Here is a 21,945-nt window from a genome sequence, read left to right as displayed (position 1 = left end):
TTGGTTTGTAGTCCGCCTCGCTCACACGAGCCTTTTCAGATTCTCTGTTACTGAGAGGAAATAAATGGTCTTTTTTTTCAGTTGAAACCAGATATACATGTGTTTTAAAGAGACATGTAACCTTTTTTTTCTGACATTATTTCCTGTTTTACTAGGTCAGTCAGGATCAAGAAAATTTCCTACGTGTCACAATATTGAGCAGATTAATTCCATTTTATTAAGTAGCATTTTATTCAGTTTATGAATTATTTATGACCTATTTTTAAAATCATTATTAGTAACAATGGGACACTCCTGAGTACATTTGCAAACCATAATCTCTATTTTTATGTTGTTCTCTGAGCAAAGGCTCCTTCCTCTCTGAGTAGCCTTCCAGCCCTTGTTGCTACAGGACTGATGTGTCAATACTTCACTTTCGTTCCAGCTTCGCCCAACATCTTCACATGGTGTTTTGCTTTTTGTTTGGGCTTTATTTGCACATTTCACACCAAAACATGCTAATCTCTGGGACACAGCAGCACCTTCAGACATCTAGAATTTAGGGTGAACCCGACTGGTGGCAGTCAAATTCTCGTTATTTTGGCTAATCTGTTGTTAATTTTCCTATGATGCAACACAAAGGAGCGGTGTGTGTAGGCGTTGTCATAATATATATTAAAGCCAATTAATCATCACTGTGTAAAGCTATAATATCATCTGGACTCTCCCAAATTGCTTATGAATAGTAATCTTAGCATAAGTAAAATTTTTATTAAAAAAAAAAGTATCTAAGAATTTGAAACTATGATGTAAATGTAAAACTACTATATGTATTTTAAAATTACATTTGCAAGCTACAAATAACATTTGTTTGTAGCCAACTTGAGGCAGACAAAACTAATCAGTCAATATCAGCCTGTTACTGTACAAAGAGTAGAAAGGGAAAAAAATCAAATTCAGCTCAGTAATATGTTGAAAGGTACTGCCAAATGCAGCTCTATTTATTTTAGATTTTTGTTTTAATTTTAAGAATTATTATGACAAAAAAATAAATTACACAATTTATTATTACGAAGGACTAATAAATTAGTCCTCATTGTCTCTATGCAATGAGACAAAAATAGTGATTAAAAATATATATATATAAAAACAAGCAGCTATATTGCAAAACGGTACTCAATGACTGGGTACAATCATATTTTGTGCATGCCGCATTTATTGATGAAATCATGGAGTCAACCGTGGAAAAATAGGTCAGACTGCAAAAAGCCTCACATTTCAAAGCCAAAGTTTTGATCCACAGTGGTGATAATGGGACAAGTTGAAACTTGGTGACAACTCCTACATTTGGTTTAAGCTCCTTCCTGTGCATTATTCAAGAATAATACTTCCTGCTCGCATGCTTTGCACAGCTAAAACCAAAAGGTGCATTCAGTTCCTAGGACTAGAGTAGAGGTTCGTCTTCATGTTTGTGTTGGCTATAAGGAAGTGTTCTTCCAAGGAACCTTAGCAGGTTTCTTTTTGTGTTTGTGTGGGTGTGCTCCTGCAGTGGTGTGTCACGCAAAAGCTCCACTTGATATAATCATCATTTCTATGGAAGTAGTGCTTAGCTGTTGATAATCGTTGGGATGAAATTTGTCCACAAAGGAAGACATTCCTGCTGTCACCTTCCAAAACTTGCTCTTTTTAAATCTCTTGACGTTCACTGGAATGATAAATAACATTTCCTGGTGTTTATGTTTCATTTTTATCCGGTATTCCCATTCATTTCTACTGCAAACCTGTTTGGTTTTGTCAACTTTCCAATTAATGTTCCAAGAAATCACAGCAGTTAATTTTGCTACATGACAGCTATGAAGATAAAAAATATAAAGAAGAGTCAGTGCACAATTGCTTTTTAAAATGATGTGATGATCGTGCCAAGCTTAGAGATCGCACACCGTCAGAAAATAAACCGCTAACTACTTTGGCTCAAGCGAGACATCATTGCTGAATGATGGGATTTGAGGCAATGAATTTTGGGTTTTAAAAACCGAGGGGAGACAACTTGTGGGACACAGAGAGGTCAGTCTATTGCTGTGCCTGTGAGCCCCTAACTAGCTCTGTTGATGAAAGCTGCTGATACCAGGTCTGCCGAGACGTCTGTTGTAATAATCATGCTGTCATTGCTCTGCTAGGGAAAGAAAAACCACAAAGGGGATTTCCAGTCTGGAAGATTTCTACCAATCGTACTGCGTTTCCCCCTTTGCTCTCCTTAAATAGATTATTCATCAGTGATTAACACCTGTGTTAGTGATTTTTCCCTGTGCTGGCAAATAATTTGTTGTTTGTGTAGCTGTAAAACTCGTGGTTATTTTAATGGCTTTAATTTTGAACAGAGGTGCGATTTATATGGTTTAAGTACAGACAAGTGCAAATAATTTTTTACATCAACTCAAAAATCCGTTACAGTCTAATTAAATCTCCATATAGCAGCGTTAGGTGGTCCTCTCATGGTGGTTAAGTTTGTTTTGAAACCAAATCAATCAGTAACTGTGATCTCTGACCAGGAGTTTAGGACACAGGAGCCTAATCCTTTGAATAGCTTTGGCTCAGCTCCAGTTGTTTTAGTTTGAGCTCTGGCAGCTGATTGGACAGCAGGACAGTTTCACCTTTACGCGTCTTTAGTTTTGCTTTTGCTTTGAGTGCTCACGCAGCCCTGTTGCTCTGCGGGTTTCTCCATAGGCTTGTGACTTATCGACTCAGTAGGAAACTGAAAACATACCATGTTAGATGTACAGGATCTGATCGTTTGTGGCAGAAGTTAACTTGAGGCTCCAGAAGATGTTTGGTGTTCAGGAAAAGGGGGTCGCGATAAAGGGTAGGAGCTCTCTCTGTCCTGCTATGGTTGCTGTCGATGCCCGGCTGTTGTCCTTATCATCTCTAACCTGTCTGTCTGGCTTGCAAATAGCCAACGTTTCATTTGTTTGCCTCTTTGTCCGTTGAATTTGCTGTCTATTCATTCGTTCGACAACCAGTCACCTTTTAACTACATGATTGAAACTGAACACTTTAGTGCTTTTTAAATGTAAGTTTTGTTTCTGTGACAGTGAACTGTGTTTGGGATTCTTTGAAGCTGATCTCTTGCCTGTCTTCTTGCTGCCAAGTATAGTTACCAAAAACTGATTTTGGTTTATATTTCACTGCTTTATCAAGCAAGTAGGAGCTGATAAACTTAGCTGATATCACTTCCTGTAATAAATGAAAACATCAGCAAAGATTGTTCTGCTTCCATACAATGTACTTTAAACCAACTAAATGTCTTTTTTTTTCTTTTTATCCGCAGGCAATACCACTTGAATAACAGCACTACCACCAACATTCCTGATATGCACATGAGCATGTACCCGGGATTCGACATGGACTTTCCCAGCCTCCCTAAAAATGGGAATGGAGACTTCTCCCAGGTTGGTTCCATTAAACTATTATATTCATTGATCATCTGCAACAAATGAAATGCATTTCAAGCTGGGATTATGTGAGCTTTGAGTATGTCCTTCAAAGCAGCTTCCTATCAAATGCTTGCTTTTACTTTCATATGATGAGAAAGGGCCACACGTGCGACCCACCACCTCCTGCAGCTCATCTTTCATGTTCATTTATGACTGAAGTGTAACATGGTCTGTGCCTTCTTGCCTTTTTTTGTTCATTTAGTTAGAGTGACACTAACAGCAGCTGCTGTGATGAGACAGATGGGTAAATTTGTAAACTGAATCCATTTAGGCTCTTGTCAAATATAGGCTTGTGTCAGTGAGTCCCACAGTTTCTTGTTGTTACACTATAATCGAATCGCTTTTGTGTTAAAAAAAAAAAAAGAGAAATATTCCTGCCACTGCTGAAATTACAACATATTCATTGTTGCAGTTACGATAATATTTTTTGCAATTATTTTTGGCTGCCTTGATTTTGACACACAGACTTTAATAAAAAAAATTAAAATAAACGGCTGCAAAACTTAGCAGTAGTCCTAAAATGCATATTGCTGACGATATTGTTGTCGCTTTTCTCTTCAGACTTTAAAACCAGCTGATATAAGCTGGTCAAGTAGTCCAGCTTTTTGTGGCAGTAAAGTGTGTAGAGGGCAAATTAATAGAGATGCCACTTGTATCACTAAGTTTTCAAAGCATGATTACCTTAATAAGTGATGGGGGATGCTTCTTTAGTTTCCACTCTGATATTATCTTTGGCTTTTGCGACTGGAAATGTTGTCAAACATCTGAGTTGTAAGCAAGTGACCTACAGCGTGTAGTAATAGGCTGGGGAGGGGCAGCGCTGTCTTCTGTGGAGACACCGGTCACTTTGTCACCTCCCAAACACCATGAAGAAAAAAAGCTACCAAAGCCCTGGGTCTACCGTAGCTTCACTGTGTTGTGATGGTCAGTTCCTTCACTCTAAAGAAGCGTGAAAAGTTGTGTTTTACTGAGTCACAAAGACAAAAGAAGTGAGCAAAATAAATTAGAAAGCACAATTTCTGGGACCTCAATGCAACAAATATGATGAATGAAGTACAGCAGCTTGTCAGGGCCCAGAGATTAGGATCTGTTCACACACTGTTATTCCAGCACCTCAGTAAACCACATTCACACTCCTGAAGAAGGTCTGCAAAGTGTGTTTCTTTTTCTACTAAAACACAGCATCAGCCAGAGGAAATTCAGGTAGATGAATCCATATATTCTTATGCAGTGAGGTGACAGCTGTAAACTCTTTGTCTCTTTACTGCCACGACACCCACTTTTAACCAAGCACTCGCATGTAGAAGTGTAGAACACGGAGGCTGTCTATACTAATTGATCTATATCCCAGTAACACCATTTTATTTTCTCCTGAAACCATTTGCTCCTCCAAGGTAGGAGAAAATCAGAAATCAAACTTGCGCGATTGCTGCAGTTATCAACCCAATGTAATCGTCTGGGCTTTCTTAGATAAGTTTCTTTTTCAAATGAACTGGATTTGATTGTACTGTAGTATAAATAATAATAAAAATGGTCCGTATGATTAGAATGTTTTATGCCAATCTTATTGGCATAAAACCAATAACATTGGTTTTATGCCAATCTTATTGGCATAAAACCAATAAAAGTTTGGTTCGTTCTGGCTTCTATAGGAATATGAATTAGACTGATTTGCTTTGTAAAAGGCCTTCAGATTACATTCTTTCTATTTCAATTTAAAAAAATAAATAAATCTAACAATATTTATCATGTTTGCTCCATCAGAGCAGTGAATTTCATAATGTATCCAAGTCCATTAAATTAGCTGTGTAATGGAGAATCTAACAAGTCTTTCACCAAGTCTCAGAGGATTTCACTGTTTACGTTGCACCTCAGTGACTTGTGCTCACATGATCAGTGTAATAGTATCTTTTCCAGATTAACCCGCTTATTCACATTTGAGCAACACTAATATCCATATCTGAAGCACACTGCATCAGAATTTAGGTTCCAAATATTTTGTTTGCAACCGACACGACAATAATGATCATGCATGCTTTTTTTTTTCTTTTCATTTTTGTTAAGTAAAGAAAATAAGTCAAATTTCCAAGTGCAACCACTGAACCAGTTTATTGTCATTGGTTTAGAGAAGTGTCCCCAAAGTCAAAGCGTAGCAGTTTCACATCGTTTTAGCTTCCAGGTGTGTGAATGGGTGTGACGCTTGACTGGAACAGAGTGCTAAGTTATTTCTACAACAAAAGCAACATATGAATGTTTTGAAAAGAGAAAAGCAACGCGTCACCTTCATCATGTGGATCGTTAACTTGGGGATTCCCTAGTTTCACATGAGCCTGTGTTTTTGTGTCCGGCTAAGTTTTTTTCCTCCTAAAGAAGTCATTTTAAACCTTAGTCATTCAGGTTGAGTCATATTGTATTCTACATTTGACTTTATTTGTAAAACAGTTGCGTACGTTATTTTAAACATTTCCAATTTTGGTTAGTGCATTCAAGCTCTGCCTTCTTGTGCCTGTCAGCGTCTCTGTGAAGGAGAAAACACACACACACACACACAAAAAGAGACGTTTTGTGCCTGTGTTGTGCTTTCTCAGCTGTTCTCGCTGCATTTGGACACACGGCGTCATGTGAGTCATGTAGAGAAAATGTAAGTCATGGGGTCATCATGACTAATAATGCCCCACCTCATTCTCAGACCATTTTCTTCCATTTCATCCCTGCCATTCGTGCCAGTCCTGCCCTATTTTTCCCCCCTTTCTCTCAGTCTGCTGTGTGGTGGCATCACATCCACTGTCTGTTCAGTCACCGAATCGTAAATATTCAGAGTTGTGTGGCCGGGTCGATTGGTTTATGAGGTTGTTTAGTTTCTCAAGTGACGTTTGTGTTTACTTCTATCTCCTCGTCTCATTTACTGCGATGGGGTCATTAGGGAAATCTCTTTTGGTTTGCATGGCTTCCCACAGTGTCAGGGTTTGTTTATGCATGCACCAGAACTCATTTCGAATATCCACATATTATAAGGAACCACGGTGCTGCAGTCTGTGGACAGAATGTGTTTCTTTACATCTGCTGCCTTCAGAGGTTTGTTTTGTATTACAATGAAGAAGCTTCCCTCTATACACCTTAAGAATTACTAAATAATAGATAAACAAGCCAATAACTGAAGTCGCATATAAGGACTCTGGCATATAAATCAGATAAAGTGAATTTGTTTCAGTTATCTCTATGTACAACTGCGTAGCACTTTAATATAAAGGGGTGTTTGTCAGCTCTGCCATAATTTCAGGCAATTATATTAAATGTGAAAGTTTTTGAAAGTTTCTATTGAATCTGATTGAAAAGGAGATCATTTTATTTGAAAGACTAATTAAAGATAATTTATTCACCAATCAGAAGTTTCTTTTCAAGCATACAACCATTTTGAAAACAGCTTTAAAATTGCTGAATTTTTTTTCCCTCATTGTTTCTGCATTTTGAGCTGTTTATCAAAACTAATCAAAGATATAAACTTCAGGGATCCCTTATACTCTAATATATTCTGAAATCCCTCTGCTGGATTCACCATTTGAACTTTTGTTTCTTCTAAAACAACAAAAAAAGACTGCCAGAATAAGGAGCACGTTTCAAAATCCAAAAGTGACTTTCAAAAGAAAACATTTAATTTGTTGTTGACTGGTGCATCACTTCTATCACGATAACATTTTAAAATGAACACTTGCTGAGATGTACCTTGTAATAAACCGCCCACTTGTGGCTCAAAGCTGAGCAGAATGACACGACTAATTAACTAACAAGCAGTAATTTAAGCACTGCTTCATGAAAAGCGAATGAGAGAAATTCAAATGTCTGGCTAAATCCGAGCTTTTGTGTAGAGCTACCAATATTTTTTATTTATCTGGCAACTGATTTTTTTGAATATTGACAAATTTTCCTTCAAAAGCTTTTTTTCCTTCCGTATAACGTGACATAAAATATAAGCAGAAACTGTAATGTGAAGGATGCAAAACTATGTGAAACGTTCCTCCATTAGCACAGTAAAAAATAAAATGGCACACTTGATATTGGTATAAAAAAGTCTATGTAAACATACATTAGATTAAACAGAAAATGAACAAAAATAGGACTTTTTGACCATAACTGCAACTCAAAAGGAAAAAGAATCTCTTTCTATTACTACCTTTTACTTGAAATGTAGTAAATATAGTATTTCCATGTAAGTTACAAATTTCTTTATTTAATATATGTATTATCTATGTCTTTGTCCGGTTGAATTATTGTTTGTTTATTTTTTATTTAACCAGGGTTGAAAAAAAACAACAATTGAGATTAGACACCTCTACTCTTTTTTAATCTGATAAAGGTTACTTGATTCATTTAGAAATTACCATTACCTACACACTTAGCAATTAAAACAGGGTAAACTTACATTTATTTTGTCATCTGCACAAACTCTGCACATTGACATACTGGCATATAATTAATCCGTGAACGTGGATCTAAATGCGTCCCTGACAACTTCTTCTGGAAGAAACGTAGCAGACAGATAGCTTGCCTAGCTTCAAGTAGCTTTAGAAAATCTACTTTGGGTTCATCTTTACAGTCGACATCACTGCTTACATCAACAAGTTATTCTCAAGTGCAGCTTGTATTTCTTACTGTTGAATCCAGTGTACATCTTGTTTAAACACTTTTAGCATGACAGACTGGCGCTACAGTGTCTCTGCTGAATGTTAAAGTCTTCTGTGAAGTCAGAGTGTTGTGTATGCGTGAGTCTTGGCGTGTTAAGTAGGCGTACATTTTGAAACACTTGTTCTCCTGCTCTTTATGTGTATCTCTACATCAACAATGAGGCAACATACTTAGCGTTATATCATAATTTCAAGCGGCAGTAGTAGCTGTCACCATGGTAATAGGTGGAGTAGTAGTAGTAGTAGTAGTGGGCTGCATAAAGGCAGCTACATTATATAATGCGTGCATGGTCAAAATAATTAGGTATTGAGTTTAAATACTTTAACATTTAAAACTACAAAAGGCAACCTATTAAAATATGTTTTTTTTTTTTTACATATTTGTTAAAACTAACAAATATGCACAATTTTGTTTGTTAAGAGAAAAACTGACACAATCTAGCTCCTCTGCCCCCTCCTGAGCCATCTTCAGAAATAAACTGCTTGACCAGAAACAACCAATAAGAGCCAGGAGGAGGGTCCTAGCACTTTCAGTCACGCTCGTGTACGTGCTCCTCATACACAAGCAGCACATACCTTGCAATCACAGGAAAATTGTTTGTCCGCCCTTATCAACGGTCATGCTAATCCTCTAGGATAAAATTGAGAAAAGTGCAACTTAAATGCCACAGGAATGATGAAATAATACATCAGTTTATTTCATGATACCTTTATGCACTCACTCCAGCTGCACTGATGAAGGATTACTTACCTCAGCATTCTGAGTGCTTGGAGTGGCTCCAGTTGACTGCTGCTTTCAATTAGCAATTTCATTATTAGCTGATTACTGCAGCTAATAATTATTCCCACTGCCATTGGGGACAGCCATAGAGTTTCATTCTAAGACAATTAACCTATGGAGAGGGGAGAAACTTACTATTTCCTGAAACTGTTTTCTCATGCTTAAACCAAATAAATATGCATTCTTTTTAATCACCAATGGACAGAACAAGGTGAGAAACTTCCCCAGTGATAACACATGCACAAAGTAACCTTTAAAATAGGAGCCACTCCAATTTGCAATAAAAGTATTATAAACAGTGGAAAATACCTACTCAGTGAGTAATTATTGGCAGCATAACATTTTAAGGAGACTATTTTTTTTAGAATCAATTGTAAAGGGGGGAAAGTAAATTACAAAAATAATCTGAAAGAACCAACTGTAAAATCGATCACATGCCTCTGTGGTTTTAAAAGAACGGCACACTTCTTCACAGTCACATCTGCGTACCTGCCCAGGCTTAACTGTGGTTTAAAAACCCTAAAAAATGTGAATATTTCTGCAGCGAATGAGAATCGTTGCAACATTTACTGGAAGACAGCCGAAAAAAGGCAATTCACTCAGCATTCTGGCTAACCTCAAACGGCGAAGAACACTTTGTAAGAACAGATTTTGACATATGCAGTACTTTGCATGCTGTATGTTTTCGCATGTTACTCAGCGGTATGCACATCTAAACATGGTCCTTTTAGGGTCTTTCTACAAACTATTCTTCTTCTTTGTCGTTCCTCCCACTTTTACACTAATCTCTTTTGCTCTGTGCGATTCTAGGAAGAGTTCATTTGCATCAGAAATGCTTTTACAGCTCTTTTCAAGTTTGCAGGATATATCACATTTAAAACAGCTTGTCTTTAGCCGATCTTGCTTGTATGGCGCACTAACACCCACATAAGTTGATTAATGTCTTTCTTTGTGACAGTTGCTCATACTGTGTCCCTACGTAGATTTAAAATGGGATATAATCCCAGCGCACACAGGAGTACAAGAGAAAACTGCTTCAGAAAACAGGAAAACTCTTGTGAGAATACATTAACAGAGGTTTCTGTAAAAGCAGTATTAAGTGTTTGTTTTTGAAAACTCCTGCAACTCTGCAAACATTCTAAATGCAACTTGAAACCTTTAAGAAATCTCTGTTTAGATGCAGTAGTCAATCATCCTTGCATGATCTTGTGGTCTTACTGATAATCCGCAGGTCCAATACACACACACAAAAAAAAAGATTTAAAAAAAATTCAGTAAATGCATTAAGCTGAAAACTAATTTTTTTCTCATTTGTTTCTACATCAAGAAACGGTAACATTCAGAACAAGGTTCTGACTTACTTCAAAAGCGTCCATTTAACTCTGATGTATAAATTAGATAATCTTATAACGACTTTGTTTTCTGTTTGACTTAAAAGATGCTAGATGTGTTAAATCAAGTCTGCTCAATATAGCCTTGAATTGTTCGGTAATCGCAATAAAAATATTGTTGAACCGGAAAAGAAATCTTTATCCAGCTGAACACTAACACAGGCGTTCCTTCACATTTTTCCAAGCCAGTCAGGATTTGAACGTGTTTGTAATTCTGGGCTACTTCCCTGTAGGTTAGTCAAACAGAAAGTGTTTTTAGTGCCCCGGTTTGAAGGAGGAAGTTAAAGGTTAATTTGAAAGTTGATAAGCGTGCTGTTTTTGTGGAGTTACACGTGATTTACTTTAGCTTCAAGGTACATGTTAAATTTGATCTGAATTGCCACCTTTGACATGTATCTCATTTGTATGTTAAGTGGATTTAGAATGTACTTTAATCCCAGTTTACAGTTGAGGAGTCGTTAATTTCTACACTCATTGTGCACTGCTTTATATTTGGAGTTTGAAATATCCCTGGGTTTATTAAAAACATGTTTTCACATTGATATTAATACAGCAAGGTGTTCACAGTTGTGCCACTTGCACAACAAAGTACCAGAAGTTTTGCACAGATGCAAGGCATATTTAATAATATCTAAACAAGAATACAGTTTTGCAGGACTTAAGAAAATGTAGATGAGATTTTGTAGAAAAGTGTCATTACAGTTGCTTTTTTAACCTTGTTCAAACTAGATGCTGTTATTTTTACTCTTTAATGCAATAAGGTGAGTGCTTTGGCTGTTTGAGTCTAAAGAATCGCATCAGTAGTGATTCAGTGTTCCCTGATGGCCCTCGGTGCTTCTCCAAACACACGAATATACATACACACACACACTCACACACAAACTACTGAGAGGATTCCCACTCATAGAACGATGACACCATGGATAGGCGCCACGCCACCTCTTAAGAGTCTGACTCCTCTTCTGTCCAGCAGAGATGGACATTACAGGACCTCACCGTCCCAGCTTGATATCATTTGTTCCTGGAAGCTGACTGCACAAATGGACCGACTCCTGTATGAAAGAGACAAATTGCATTATTTTAAATTCTTATTTACGAGGATCATAAACAGTCAAATTGCTTTCTCCACCAAGAAAAACTGATATGTCGTCCTTGATCAGCGTCTTGGATTTGTCTGAATTGTCCAATTTGCAAAAAAAGGAGAAGATTCCCAGAATAAGCCTTTGTGCACTTGTATGTCTTTTACAATCACGCCCTCAGTTCCAGTAAGCAGGAATTACTTTTTATGATGAAGGATTTGTCTGTAATTGTGTATGCTGGCTGATGCATGCAAAAACTCTTCCGCAAAAGGAAACTTGCAGTTCACCCTCGACTTGTTTCATTCACAATCTTAAGGCGCTTAGAATATTCTTAGAGGAGCCACTTCCACATTTTGAGCTCCGCTGTCTTTAATAATAGATTTTTATTAATGAGACAATATTTTGACACACTTATTTCTAAATTAAATCTGCTCCCTGGATGCTCACATTAGTGACTCACTTCTTTTTCTTTTTTTTTTTTGAATCACGCTCATCAGGCATTACTTGCCTTTCCGCGTCTGAGTTACTGACGGAGATTCAAATTCAAATGAATTGCGAGAGCAGCAGACGTGAAATTGAATATTTGCAGACAAAACAAAGAAACAAAAAGCAGAGGCACAGTCTAGTGGGGAGTCAGTCTCTAAATATAATAATCATTAAATGGTGGGCCAGGCCCATTAAACATAGCTGTAAGCAGCGCTGTGTGAGGAGCGGCCAGGTCCACAGCGCAACACTGTTTACACTACAAATGCGGTTGAGTTACACCATGTACAGTAAAATGGGCCTGACTGCCAGTAACTCTAGTCACTTACCAACAAAAGCATCATTTCCTGAAAGCTCCTCCCCTCCTCCCTCCCTCTTCTCCCCTCCCCTGCCCTCCTCTGCTCACTCACTCACTCACTCTCCAACCACCTTTCTGCACTCAAATGAACTAGTCCACAATCACTATTAGTGAGCCCTCTCTGCCAATACCTGCCTGTCTCCCTGCGAAGCAGGGGAGCATGTTTTAGACGTGCCCGTGTCTCCGTCTGCAAGAGAGCGTGTCTACACCTGTGTGTGGTGTGGGGGGCGTTTGAGGCAGATGTCTGCAGTGAGCCAGGGAGAAGTAGTCACAGGGCCAGTCAGGGTCCAGAATGGGGTGGTAGCCCTCCAGCTGTGAGGTGGTCACCAGCATTTTGGCTTCCTCATGGAAGTGGCTGACGGATTCAGGGAGTTGAGGTGAAGCAGGAGCTTATGTTGTGTGTATTTTCACCCGTGCCGTACCGTAGCGGTTGGACCCATGTCTCTCATGCAGCTCTGGACTAAATTATACGCTCAGCTGGGACGCCCGCTTCCCAAGGTACGGGTTCTGTTCACTTCTTTTTCTTTCTTCTTCTTTTTTTTCCTTATGGCCATCTCTGTAATGCTACAGCTTATTGGTTCATTGTCTTCCTAAATGAAAATATCTTGTGTTAATTGTTTTTAACATGAGCAGCGCTTGTTGTTAAGGTAAAACTTACATTTAACAAACGGCTGATTATCAGTGTATGCATGTGCTTGAATTTTTAACTTCCTTGAATGAATTGTGAACATACTTCCTTATACTCACTGTGTTACAAGATAATTTTATCTTTTGTACAAAGTCCACACTTAGTACACCTGACTCGATCAGGTATAAACAATACTGTTCATAAAACAATACTAGAGGCAAACTATACTGTTGGAACATACAGTTTTTATGTGTAAAACATGGCTGTCTGATCATAGGTAAAGAAATAATCTGATTACTTAATTGTAATTGAGATAATTATATGCCCGAATTTCAAGCCACTCTGCATTTATTGCACTGAAAAGCAATAAGTAATAAATGTGAAGTAATATCTCATATAAATTTTTTTCTCTTTATCTTCTTCTACATTTTTACCTTGGCCACGTTTTCCACATGAAAAATCTAATCAAATTCATAATTGTAAGAAATGCTGCCTAATTTTTATGATAAAAACTGAAAAGCGTAGCTTCATCCCAACAGAAAGCTGCAGTGACCAATACACTCTCTCCATTGCTTTTCTTTCATCGTTAACGTCATCATAAAGGCCGGAAAAACTTTAGTTTTCCGAAGGAAAACCCATGCGTGAGATCACATAAGCATATTACAACAAAGTACAGCACAGTCTTCCAGTTTTCCAGTGGATTCCTCCTTCTATGGTTTCTCACGTCGCAAAAGTGACAGGGGAAGTGGAACATGACAGAATCGATTGAGTTCTACTTGATGTTTAAATTGAACAGGGCCCAGTTTTAAGACTTGTAGATGTCTCTGCGAATAGGGTTCGTTTTCATTACAGACCTAAGACAGGGCTTTCATGTGGGTCCACTCCCAGTGAAAAAGAACACAGTGAGCTCATTTATTATTATTTGTCAAATAGGATTTGAAGTAGAAGTCTGCCTGTAAGTAATCAAAGCCAGTGCCAGTTGATCCTCCATCGCCCCACTGAGATTCATCCTTTCCAACCAGGAACTCTTGACAAATAATTATCTGCTTTGTTCCTTTCTTCCTGCCAGTAAGTGCTACAACCTGATACCGTCAGACTAAATAGCACTCTTGTACATTGTCTTATCAGCTGTTAAATGTGGCTGTTTTCGCTATGAGTTGTAAATAGAGCCACCTTTTTTTTTTTTATACCAATTCATTAGCTGATATTCTAGTTAGATAGCGGTTCATATCTGTGTAATATGACTTCATTGGGGCGAGGAACCTGTTTCCACTGAATTCTTGATGCAGCATATTAACCAATCTCCTCCATGTCCGCGTTTGTTAGTTAACACACACCAACGCATTTTTTGTTGGTTATTTGAGCTTAATTTTTTTTACATTTAAGCAAAGGTGATCTAATTTATAAATAAGGCAGACAATAAGAATGTCTTTTTTTTTAAAATAAGTGCATTGTCGTGTTATGTTCATAAAGTTGTTTCTGGTTTAAAAAAGGAGTTCTTCTTATATTCTCAAAACCACAATAGTTAATTATACTTTCCTTGCTGCTCATTTCAAGATACATTTGTATTTTTAGAATTAGTGAAGTAAAAGAAATCCTCATCATTTATACATTTTTAAACGTACAAAACAGTAAACGAGTATGAAAGTGAAGTTGATTGCCTGTTTAATGTATATTTTTAGTTGCATACTGTATCTCTGTCCCTATATTTGTTTGTTTCCTGCTTAACGTCATTTCTTCTTGTTTACATTCGATCTACGACATCATATCAGTTTGCAAAGCGTACTTGGATCTCATTAGTGGGCCATCGCAAACTTTAAATCAAACCTTTTTTGCGTGTACCTGGTGTGGTGAGAATGTCTTAATTTCTATCTTTAAAAGCACGGGTAGACTCTCTAGGTGGGCACATGTTGTCAGTTTCCTGGTATTACTTCAAACCGCAAGCATGACCCTGTGCGTGCAGCTTACGGGAAGTGAATAAACAATAATGGAGAGGATGAGTGAGAAGCACTGGGCCGGGGGGGGGGTCTGCTCTGTGAGAGAAGTGAGGAGAATGGGTGCGAAATAAGCAGTATCTTCATTCCGTTTAAACGTTTTATGTCATAACCTTGATTTGTGTGAGGGATTAACCCCTTTATTCCCACGTGGACCACGCTCAGTGTGTTAAACCGGCAATGTGGTTTGTGTTGCTTGACATCAGAAGGAACGAACAGCTGCTAGGGAAGTGTGCCAGAATCGGGATAGAAGTTTTTAAATAGTGTTTGCATTGGTCCCCCCCCACATAGTTTGTACAATGGAGGAAAAAAAACAACAAACGACATGAAGAAATATCTTGTCGTTTGAAGATGACAGTGAAGTGTGTGTGGAATATTAGTTGAAAAGCTTGATATGCCTCTTGATTTATTAACTTTGTCCGACTTCTCAGTGAGATATTCCACACTTCAGTTTGACCTGTAAGAAAACATATTAATATAAAACTTGCCCCCAGAAGTTTTAAACAAAGTCAGTTCATGTCTGCACAGACTTTTTTTTGTTTTTCGATGGTTTTATGTTTTCTTTCTTTCTTCCTTTTTTTTTTCAACTTAATATCTTGCAGCTTTGCCAGGGATAAAATGTTTAAGGTTCGATTCAGGGCACACACCCAGCAGTCAACAGCTTGTAAAAGAAAATCTTTGCTCATTTTCACATGATTCTTGGCTTTTGACCACGTCTACAACTTACTGGCACTGGCCTCACAGCTCTGAGTCACGGAGACACATTTTACCTTTGACCGCTGGCGTGTGAAAATGTTGGTGTTCCAATGCAGAGGCTTTAGGGGGATTTGAGGCAACATTTAAAACGGACCTGTGTCAATTCAGTTTGTATTGATTTCACAATTTGAGGGAGAGAAAAAAAATAGCAGATGTTCTTATTTCAGACTCAAGAACATTCTCTTTTTTGTGCTTAAAACATCTTTACATAGTACACATTTCTTATATTACCCTCCTATATTAATGGAGCTAAACAACAAAGAAAATATTTAAAGTATGATTGTCATAGTGATCCCAAGATGCAACTCGGCTGCAGATATCCTGTTAGATATTTTCCTTGCCATCCTTTTCTCTTTGCATTGTGGTGAGATAACCTTGTACCTTTTCCAGTCTTGTTCTTCCACATCTAGTTGTTGCTCAATTGAACATATGGGGCAACTTCGACATGTTGCTATTTTCTTGTAGCCATTTCCTGAGTTCCTCGTTCTGTTGTCTTTTCTAAAACAAAAGCGGCAAAGAGACATGGATGTCGCTACTGAATCCTATTTGTAGATCAGAGAGCAATGAAGATGGAGTTTATGAAAAGAAAATTTCCTAAGCACAGTGATAAACATGAAGTATGTGTTAAATGATGCTTCAGTTATATGGTTTGTCATATATCTTCACCAGAAATACCAATAAACTCGGACGACTGCGTATGAGGAACTAGTTTTCTTCAACATCACCAAAAGTCCCAGAGTTAATGCAAGAGCTCCTCTGATCTCTGCAACTGTCACAAATGGCAGAGGTCGCCGCAGTGTTGCAAAAGTTTTGTGTGGTGTTCTTTCTTAAAATGTCACACATGACTATGACTGTGACTCCATAACTTGTGTCCACACTCCTCTCACATCCACTTATTTCAGCTCTAGGGGTGCACAGATTGTCACATGACACATGAATACGTTGAGATTCTGTCTTAGTTTTAATTGGGTGAAACATCCTTGGAGAAGGCCGATATGGCTTTTGTTGCAATAGTTCTTTCTAATTCATCACTAGGTGTTTTGTTGAGAATCTCCAGATAAAACTGTGTAGGAATCAGTCCCGGTGGCAGAAAGCGCTGGTTGGGGAGCAGCTGCTGTGGAAACCCTGATATCTATAAATCCTCACTCAGCGCTATTAGGATGCCTTCAGAAATCTAGCTGCCAGGAGAAACATGCTTATCATTTAATTTCATTTAATTTATTTCTGTTGAATAGCCTTTGCAAAGCATCCTCCCATATATACATTGCAGAATGTCATATCTTTCTATCTCCTATTTAAAGGTGCAATATTATTAAGATGTGACATATGTTCCTTTTGTGGGTGACTACCTCTTGGCCAAACCAAATCTGCATCAGATGATCATTTTTCTGCCTCTTTTCTTCATTTTTACCTTGCAGCTTCCACTCCTCATGCTGCACGTTTTGCTTTGCCAGAGGAAGAACTTGAATTCTCATGGCAGATTTTTGTCACTGGTTGAAAACCACTGCAATATAGGAGTGTGCCTTTTGTGCGTTTCACATTGTGGCATTCACAGCTTGTGGGTTTTTGGTTAATCATACTATTTCATCTGGAAAACCTACCTTCTTAGATTTTTATTTTCAAAAAATTCTAAAAGTATGAAATTACATTCCTACTGGTAGAGAGTGAAATAAAAGATATCCACTAATACTTTCTCACTAGTACAAATAGCATGTAAATGTTGCCGCAGTCTCAGTTATTGTGAAGTACATTCAAGAATGTCTGAAAATCCCAAAATGTTTTATGGAGTTTTAACATTTAACAGCCAGTTTGAATATGCAATTAAGATATCCATAAATCAGTTCTTAGTCATAAAAGCTAACAGTTCAGGACTCCAGAGTAACATATTTTTTTATATTAAAACTCTGATTTCAGATGGCTTTAATGTCATTCTTCAAAGAAGAAATGACATCACTTTTCCCATACTTGTGTCTTAAGATTGCAGCTGCATAAATACATCCGTCCTACCCAGAATGAATGTGGTGGATGTCTGCAACAGAATTGCTGTCAGAAGAAAAATCTAATTTAACTTATCCAGAGTCTCCTTGTTATGTGGATAACTGTAAATAATCAATATATGTATTGTTGTGGGTTACTAATCTAATTACTGCGGTCTAAGGGTGCTTTTTAACTCATGAAAAATATGAATCATCGATAATCCAAATTATAACTATGCTATTATATCTGGATGTCTAAAATTAGCTTAGTGAAATGTGTTATAGTTTTTAATTTTAAGTATCTGAAATTAGATAACTTTAGATAATTATCCAATTACTTGTTGCAGTTGCTTTACAGTCAGTTTCTCTTCTGTCATATCTCCAAGCCGACACAAGAGCGGAAAAATGTGACGTCATATTGTCTGAGGAAAAAGGCTGCTTGAGATCGCTGAAATGTCACTTGCGAATAGGAAGAACAAGATTCTCGACGTCTCGATTGTTTATTTTTACTGGAAAGAGTTGAATTTTGGATATTTGCCCCTAAAAATCCTCCCTTGAGATAATTAAATGCTACAAAGGCCTGCCATATGGGCTTTAAGCTATGCTGTTTACAAAACTTGTAGCACCGGTCTTTGAACTTGCTTCATCAGCTGGCTGCTCGTTGGGACACTTGACATGGCATCCTTTTATTTTCCAGAACATACGGAAACAGTGGAAAATTCCAAGGAGGAATGTAAGCAGCAAGCTGTCCTTGGCCTGCTGCTTAAAGACTTGGCACACCATGAAGACCTGCTTCTCAGGAGGTTGTTGAACTGGGTGTATTACTTTGATTGGCTAAGGTTAGCAGGTCTGGGACAGGATGGACTGGACTCACTGTGCGTTTGTCAAATACACAACTGATTTGACTCTTTAGGCTTTGAAAAGTTTAAACATTGAAACATAATCACTCATTATTCCCCATGAAAATATGTCAACTTTTACGATTTGAAAGCATTTTTCTTTATTATTTTGTCTTTTGCTCTCTGAAGTTGCAGAAATTGAGGCTTTTCATTGAAGACGACCAAGTATTTGAATATGTTTTCCTTGAATAGATTTTCTGGGCCAGAGCAAACCTAAAACCTTCACTGTGTATTAAAACAGTAGCTGCCAGGCAAATTGGCTCTTTTAAGCCATCAAAGGAAAACCTGATTTATGTAACATCAACGATGATTGATACTGTCCAGGAAACTTTTGGGGTGAAGCTTGCCACAAGCCACAACCAATCATTTTATTACTTTAACTGTCAAGTTAACCAAAAGCAGCTGGTTGACACAAGCAGTCCCTGTTTTATAGTACCTCACAAAACTATTCAGGCCCCTTGAACTTTTACACGTTTTAGATAGGTCTGCAAACTGGAATATGTTTAATTGAGGACGTTATAGAAAAATCACAAATAATTGTTAAGCGGAAGAAAAATGATCCATTATTCAGAAATATAAGTCTGAAACATGTGACCTGCTGATGTTTTTATTTACTTTAGTCTGATACTCTGAAATATAATCTACTTCAACAAGTTGCCTCAGAAGTAACATCATTTGCCAATTACGTACACCTTTGTCTAATTCAATTTTAGAATAAAACTGGTTGTGAAGACTCTTAGAGAACATTAATTAACAAACCACTTTATAAAGATCAAGAAACAGGAGACAGGACGGGAATAAGGAGATAAAGTGGTTTAAAACAGAGTAAGGCACTTTAATTTCTTCCTTAGCTCTGGACATCCAATAGAGCGATATTCAGTCTGTCATCCAAAATTAAATAAACTGGCAGGCTGGGGAAGGATTAACAGAAGACGCAGCCAAAACTTCTGGGTCATCTTTTGCATTTTGCTAAAAGCAATGTCAACATATAGAGGAAAGTGCTACAGTGAGATGAAACCGACATTCAATCAACCTTTGAGCCTGTGAAATGCCATCTGTGGTTGAAAACTAAACCTGTTCATCACGCTGAGCACGCCATTCCTGTGAAGAGACGTGGTGAGGTCAGCATCATGCTGTGGGCATGTTTTTCTGCAGTCGGGTGAGGGAAGTTGATCAGAGGTGACGAGAAATGGATGGAGTGAAATATAAAGCACTACTAGAAGAAAATGCGTTACGGATTTGAGGCAGTGGTGGCGTTTCGCTTTTTATAAAGACACTAGAACTGAAGCAGTTAATCAAATTAATCAGGATTAATCAAGATTAATCGGATTATTGAAATAATTAATAATTGTCGACTAATTTAGTAAATGATACATTTTTAATTGAAGTATACTGACTCAAAAAAGGCCATTTACTGAAAGAACAACAGTCAGAGCAGTAATTTAGCCAAAACGGTCTAAGTTTAGAAAGGTCTATGTTTTTCACATGCTGATGTTAGAAGTATTTTTTAGCTGCAGATGCGTCCTTTGCTACAAATTCCAACATACACTAACCAGAGGAATGCTGTGTTTTTAAATGTTAGACAATACAATTTTTATGGTGTTATTTGAAAAAAGGAATTGAACTATTTTTGTTTATTTGCATCTGTTCATGTATTTCTAATATTGCATAAAAAAGGTTTAAGTAGTTAAATGAAAATTCTTCAGAATATTTCACTTTTTTTTTTATCCAATTATTCAATTAATAATCAAAATAATCGATAAAATAACTGACCACTAAAATAATTGCAAGTTGCGGTCCTTGCATTCCTAAACATGCAGTTGGGGCTAAAAGGAAGGACTTAGATTTAAACAAATGTGCATGTTTGATTGGACCAATCAAAATCCAGACCTAAACAAATGAGAATCTGTGGCAAAACTTAGAGGTCGATGTTCACAGACAAACTCACTCCATAAAGACACAAGCACACACCCAAAATCCATCAGTCGGGTCATCCTGGCTGAATGGACAAGGTCAACAGCTGGCCACTGAGGGCAGAGTCAGACGGGAGCTGTTTCCGTCAGCTGGACATAGGGGGCGATGTGGGACGTTTCACAGCTCTGGGTTCCACCACCCCTCACAAACACACACAGGGAAACCACAGAAACTGGCAGATGAGATATCAGGGCACGTATGTACGGCTTGCTTTCAAAGTCTCAAGTCGCCTACAAACAGCTGCTACTTCATCATTGCAGTTTTAGATATTGATCTCATGACCAAAGTGTAACTCACATCCCCTGCCTCCATTACTGTTTTTGCAGTCTTTTTTTTCCCCAGCCACACCTACAGATAGCAATAGTCACAGTCTTGGATTTGTGTGTTAATTTCCCTAAATAGTGACTTTCACAGCTGTGTTTGTTAAAGTCACTCTTGTGTTGCAACCGTAAAAAAAAATCCCCACACTGCAACAGATTTCCAGTGAAGTGTTAAATCTTATAGTGCTATGACAGAAGTGTTTGGGAAATGGACACATGCAAAGAGAAGCCAACAGACCAGATGGAAAAAAGGGACAGAAGTTAGTAAAAACAAGTTGGTCTTTGCCATATTAATAAGGCAGAGTGGATGAAGATATGAAGGGATGTACAGCTGAAATGCTGAGGTCATTTTAGGTCTCACTTTGTTTGTGTGTCAGAGTGGGTGTGCAGGGGGAAGGGGGTAGCCAGGGTGGCTGGTTTCCTGACCTTGGAAAAGCAGCCAAGCTGGCAGTGTGTAGGAGGGGAAAGCCCTGGGCAATGCACAGCTCAAACCTCAGTCTTTGACCGTGCAGCGAAGCAGGTTATTGAGTTTAACAGGATGTGGCTAAAGACTGATAAACACTGGCTCATACCTCAGTAGAGATTCACCAATCAGGCTTTTTTTTGTACTATTTTTCTTTGAGAAATATGACTGATTCCAAGGACTCTCAAAAGAAAAATGATCTACTGCAGGTGATTTGATGGAGGTTACTGTTGCTATTAAAGCATGGCATTATTTGACTCAAGAAAAAGGACATATTTAAGCTGAAGAAATTGAGCGATTGCATTCGGTTAATTTCTTTTTCAAAGTGGCGTGTTTGTATCCAAGCTCGTGTATCCAATTTTGGAAGAATATTGTCATGTCCATGCAAAGATCTTTGTAAGCAAAGGAGAGTAAAAGGACAGTTTTAAATTTTTAAATATCACTGCAAATTTTGCTCTAGTAGGAAGGGAAATGAAATTTAGTGGAATAAAGGTTTATGAAAGCTTGGTAAGAGTCGCGGCTGCTAGATTTCCATGTACGGTAGCAGCTGAGCTTATCACAGCCACCGTGTCGTATCCGGTGTCAGTGGATCGGGAACGTCTGTCCCTCGTTTCTCCTGTCAGACAGCTTCTCCCGTGGCAACTGAGAGCTTTGCTCTCCGGGTTTGGTGTTTGCTAATCTTATATATATA

At 37.9% G+C, this 21,945-nt stretch overlaps 1 protein-coding gene across 4 annotated transcripts in view; it reads left to right on the top strand.

Annotated features, from left to right (window-relative positions):
* sbno2b (strawberry notch homolog 2b) overlaps positions 1 to 21,945 on the top strand; it is a 73,400-nt gene that overhangs the window by 24,399 nt on the left and 27,056 nt on the right. For 3 of the 4 annotated variants that reach the window (XM_008407249.2, XM_017304516.1, XM_008407247.2), the window contains one exon: positions 3,305 to 3,425. In XM_008407249.2, coding sequence (XP_008405471.1) covers positions 3,305 to 3,425 — 121 coding nt within the window. Of the gene's footprint in view, positions 1 to 3,304; positions 3,426 to 12,358; positions 12,743 to 21,945 lie in introns of those variants that run through there. The other variant, XM_008407250.2, reaches the window with a different exon arrangement.

The sequence above is a fragment of the Poecilia reticulata genome, linkage group LG4 (genome assembly GCF_000633615.1).
Source record: "Poecilia reticulata strain Guanapo linkage group LG4, Guppy_female_1.0+MT, whole genome shotgun sequence".
Classification (NCBI taxonomy): Eukaryota; Metazoa; Chordata; class Actinopteri; order Cyprinodontiformes; family Poeciliidae; genus Poecilia; species Poecilia reticulata.
This window is presented reverse-complemented; position numbering and strand designations above follow the sequence as displayed.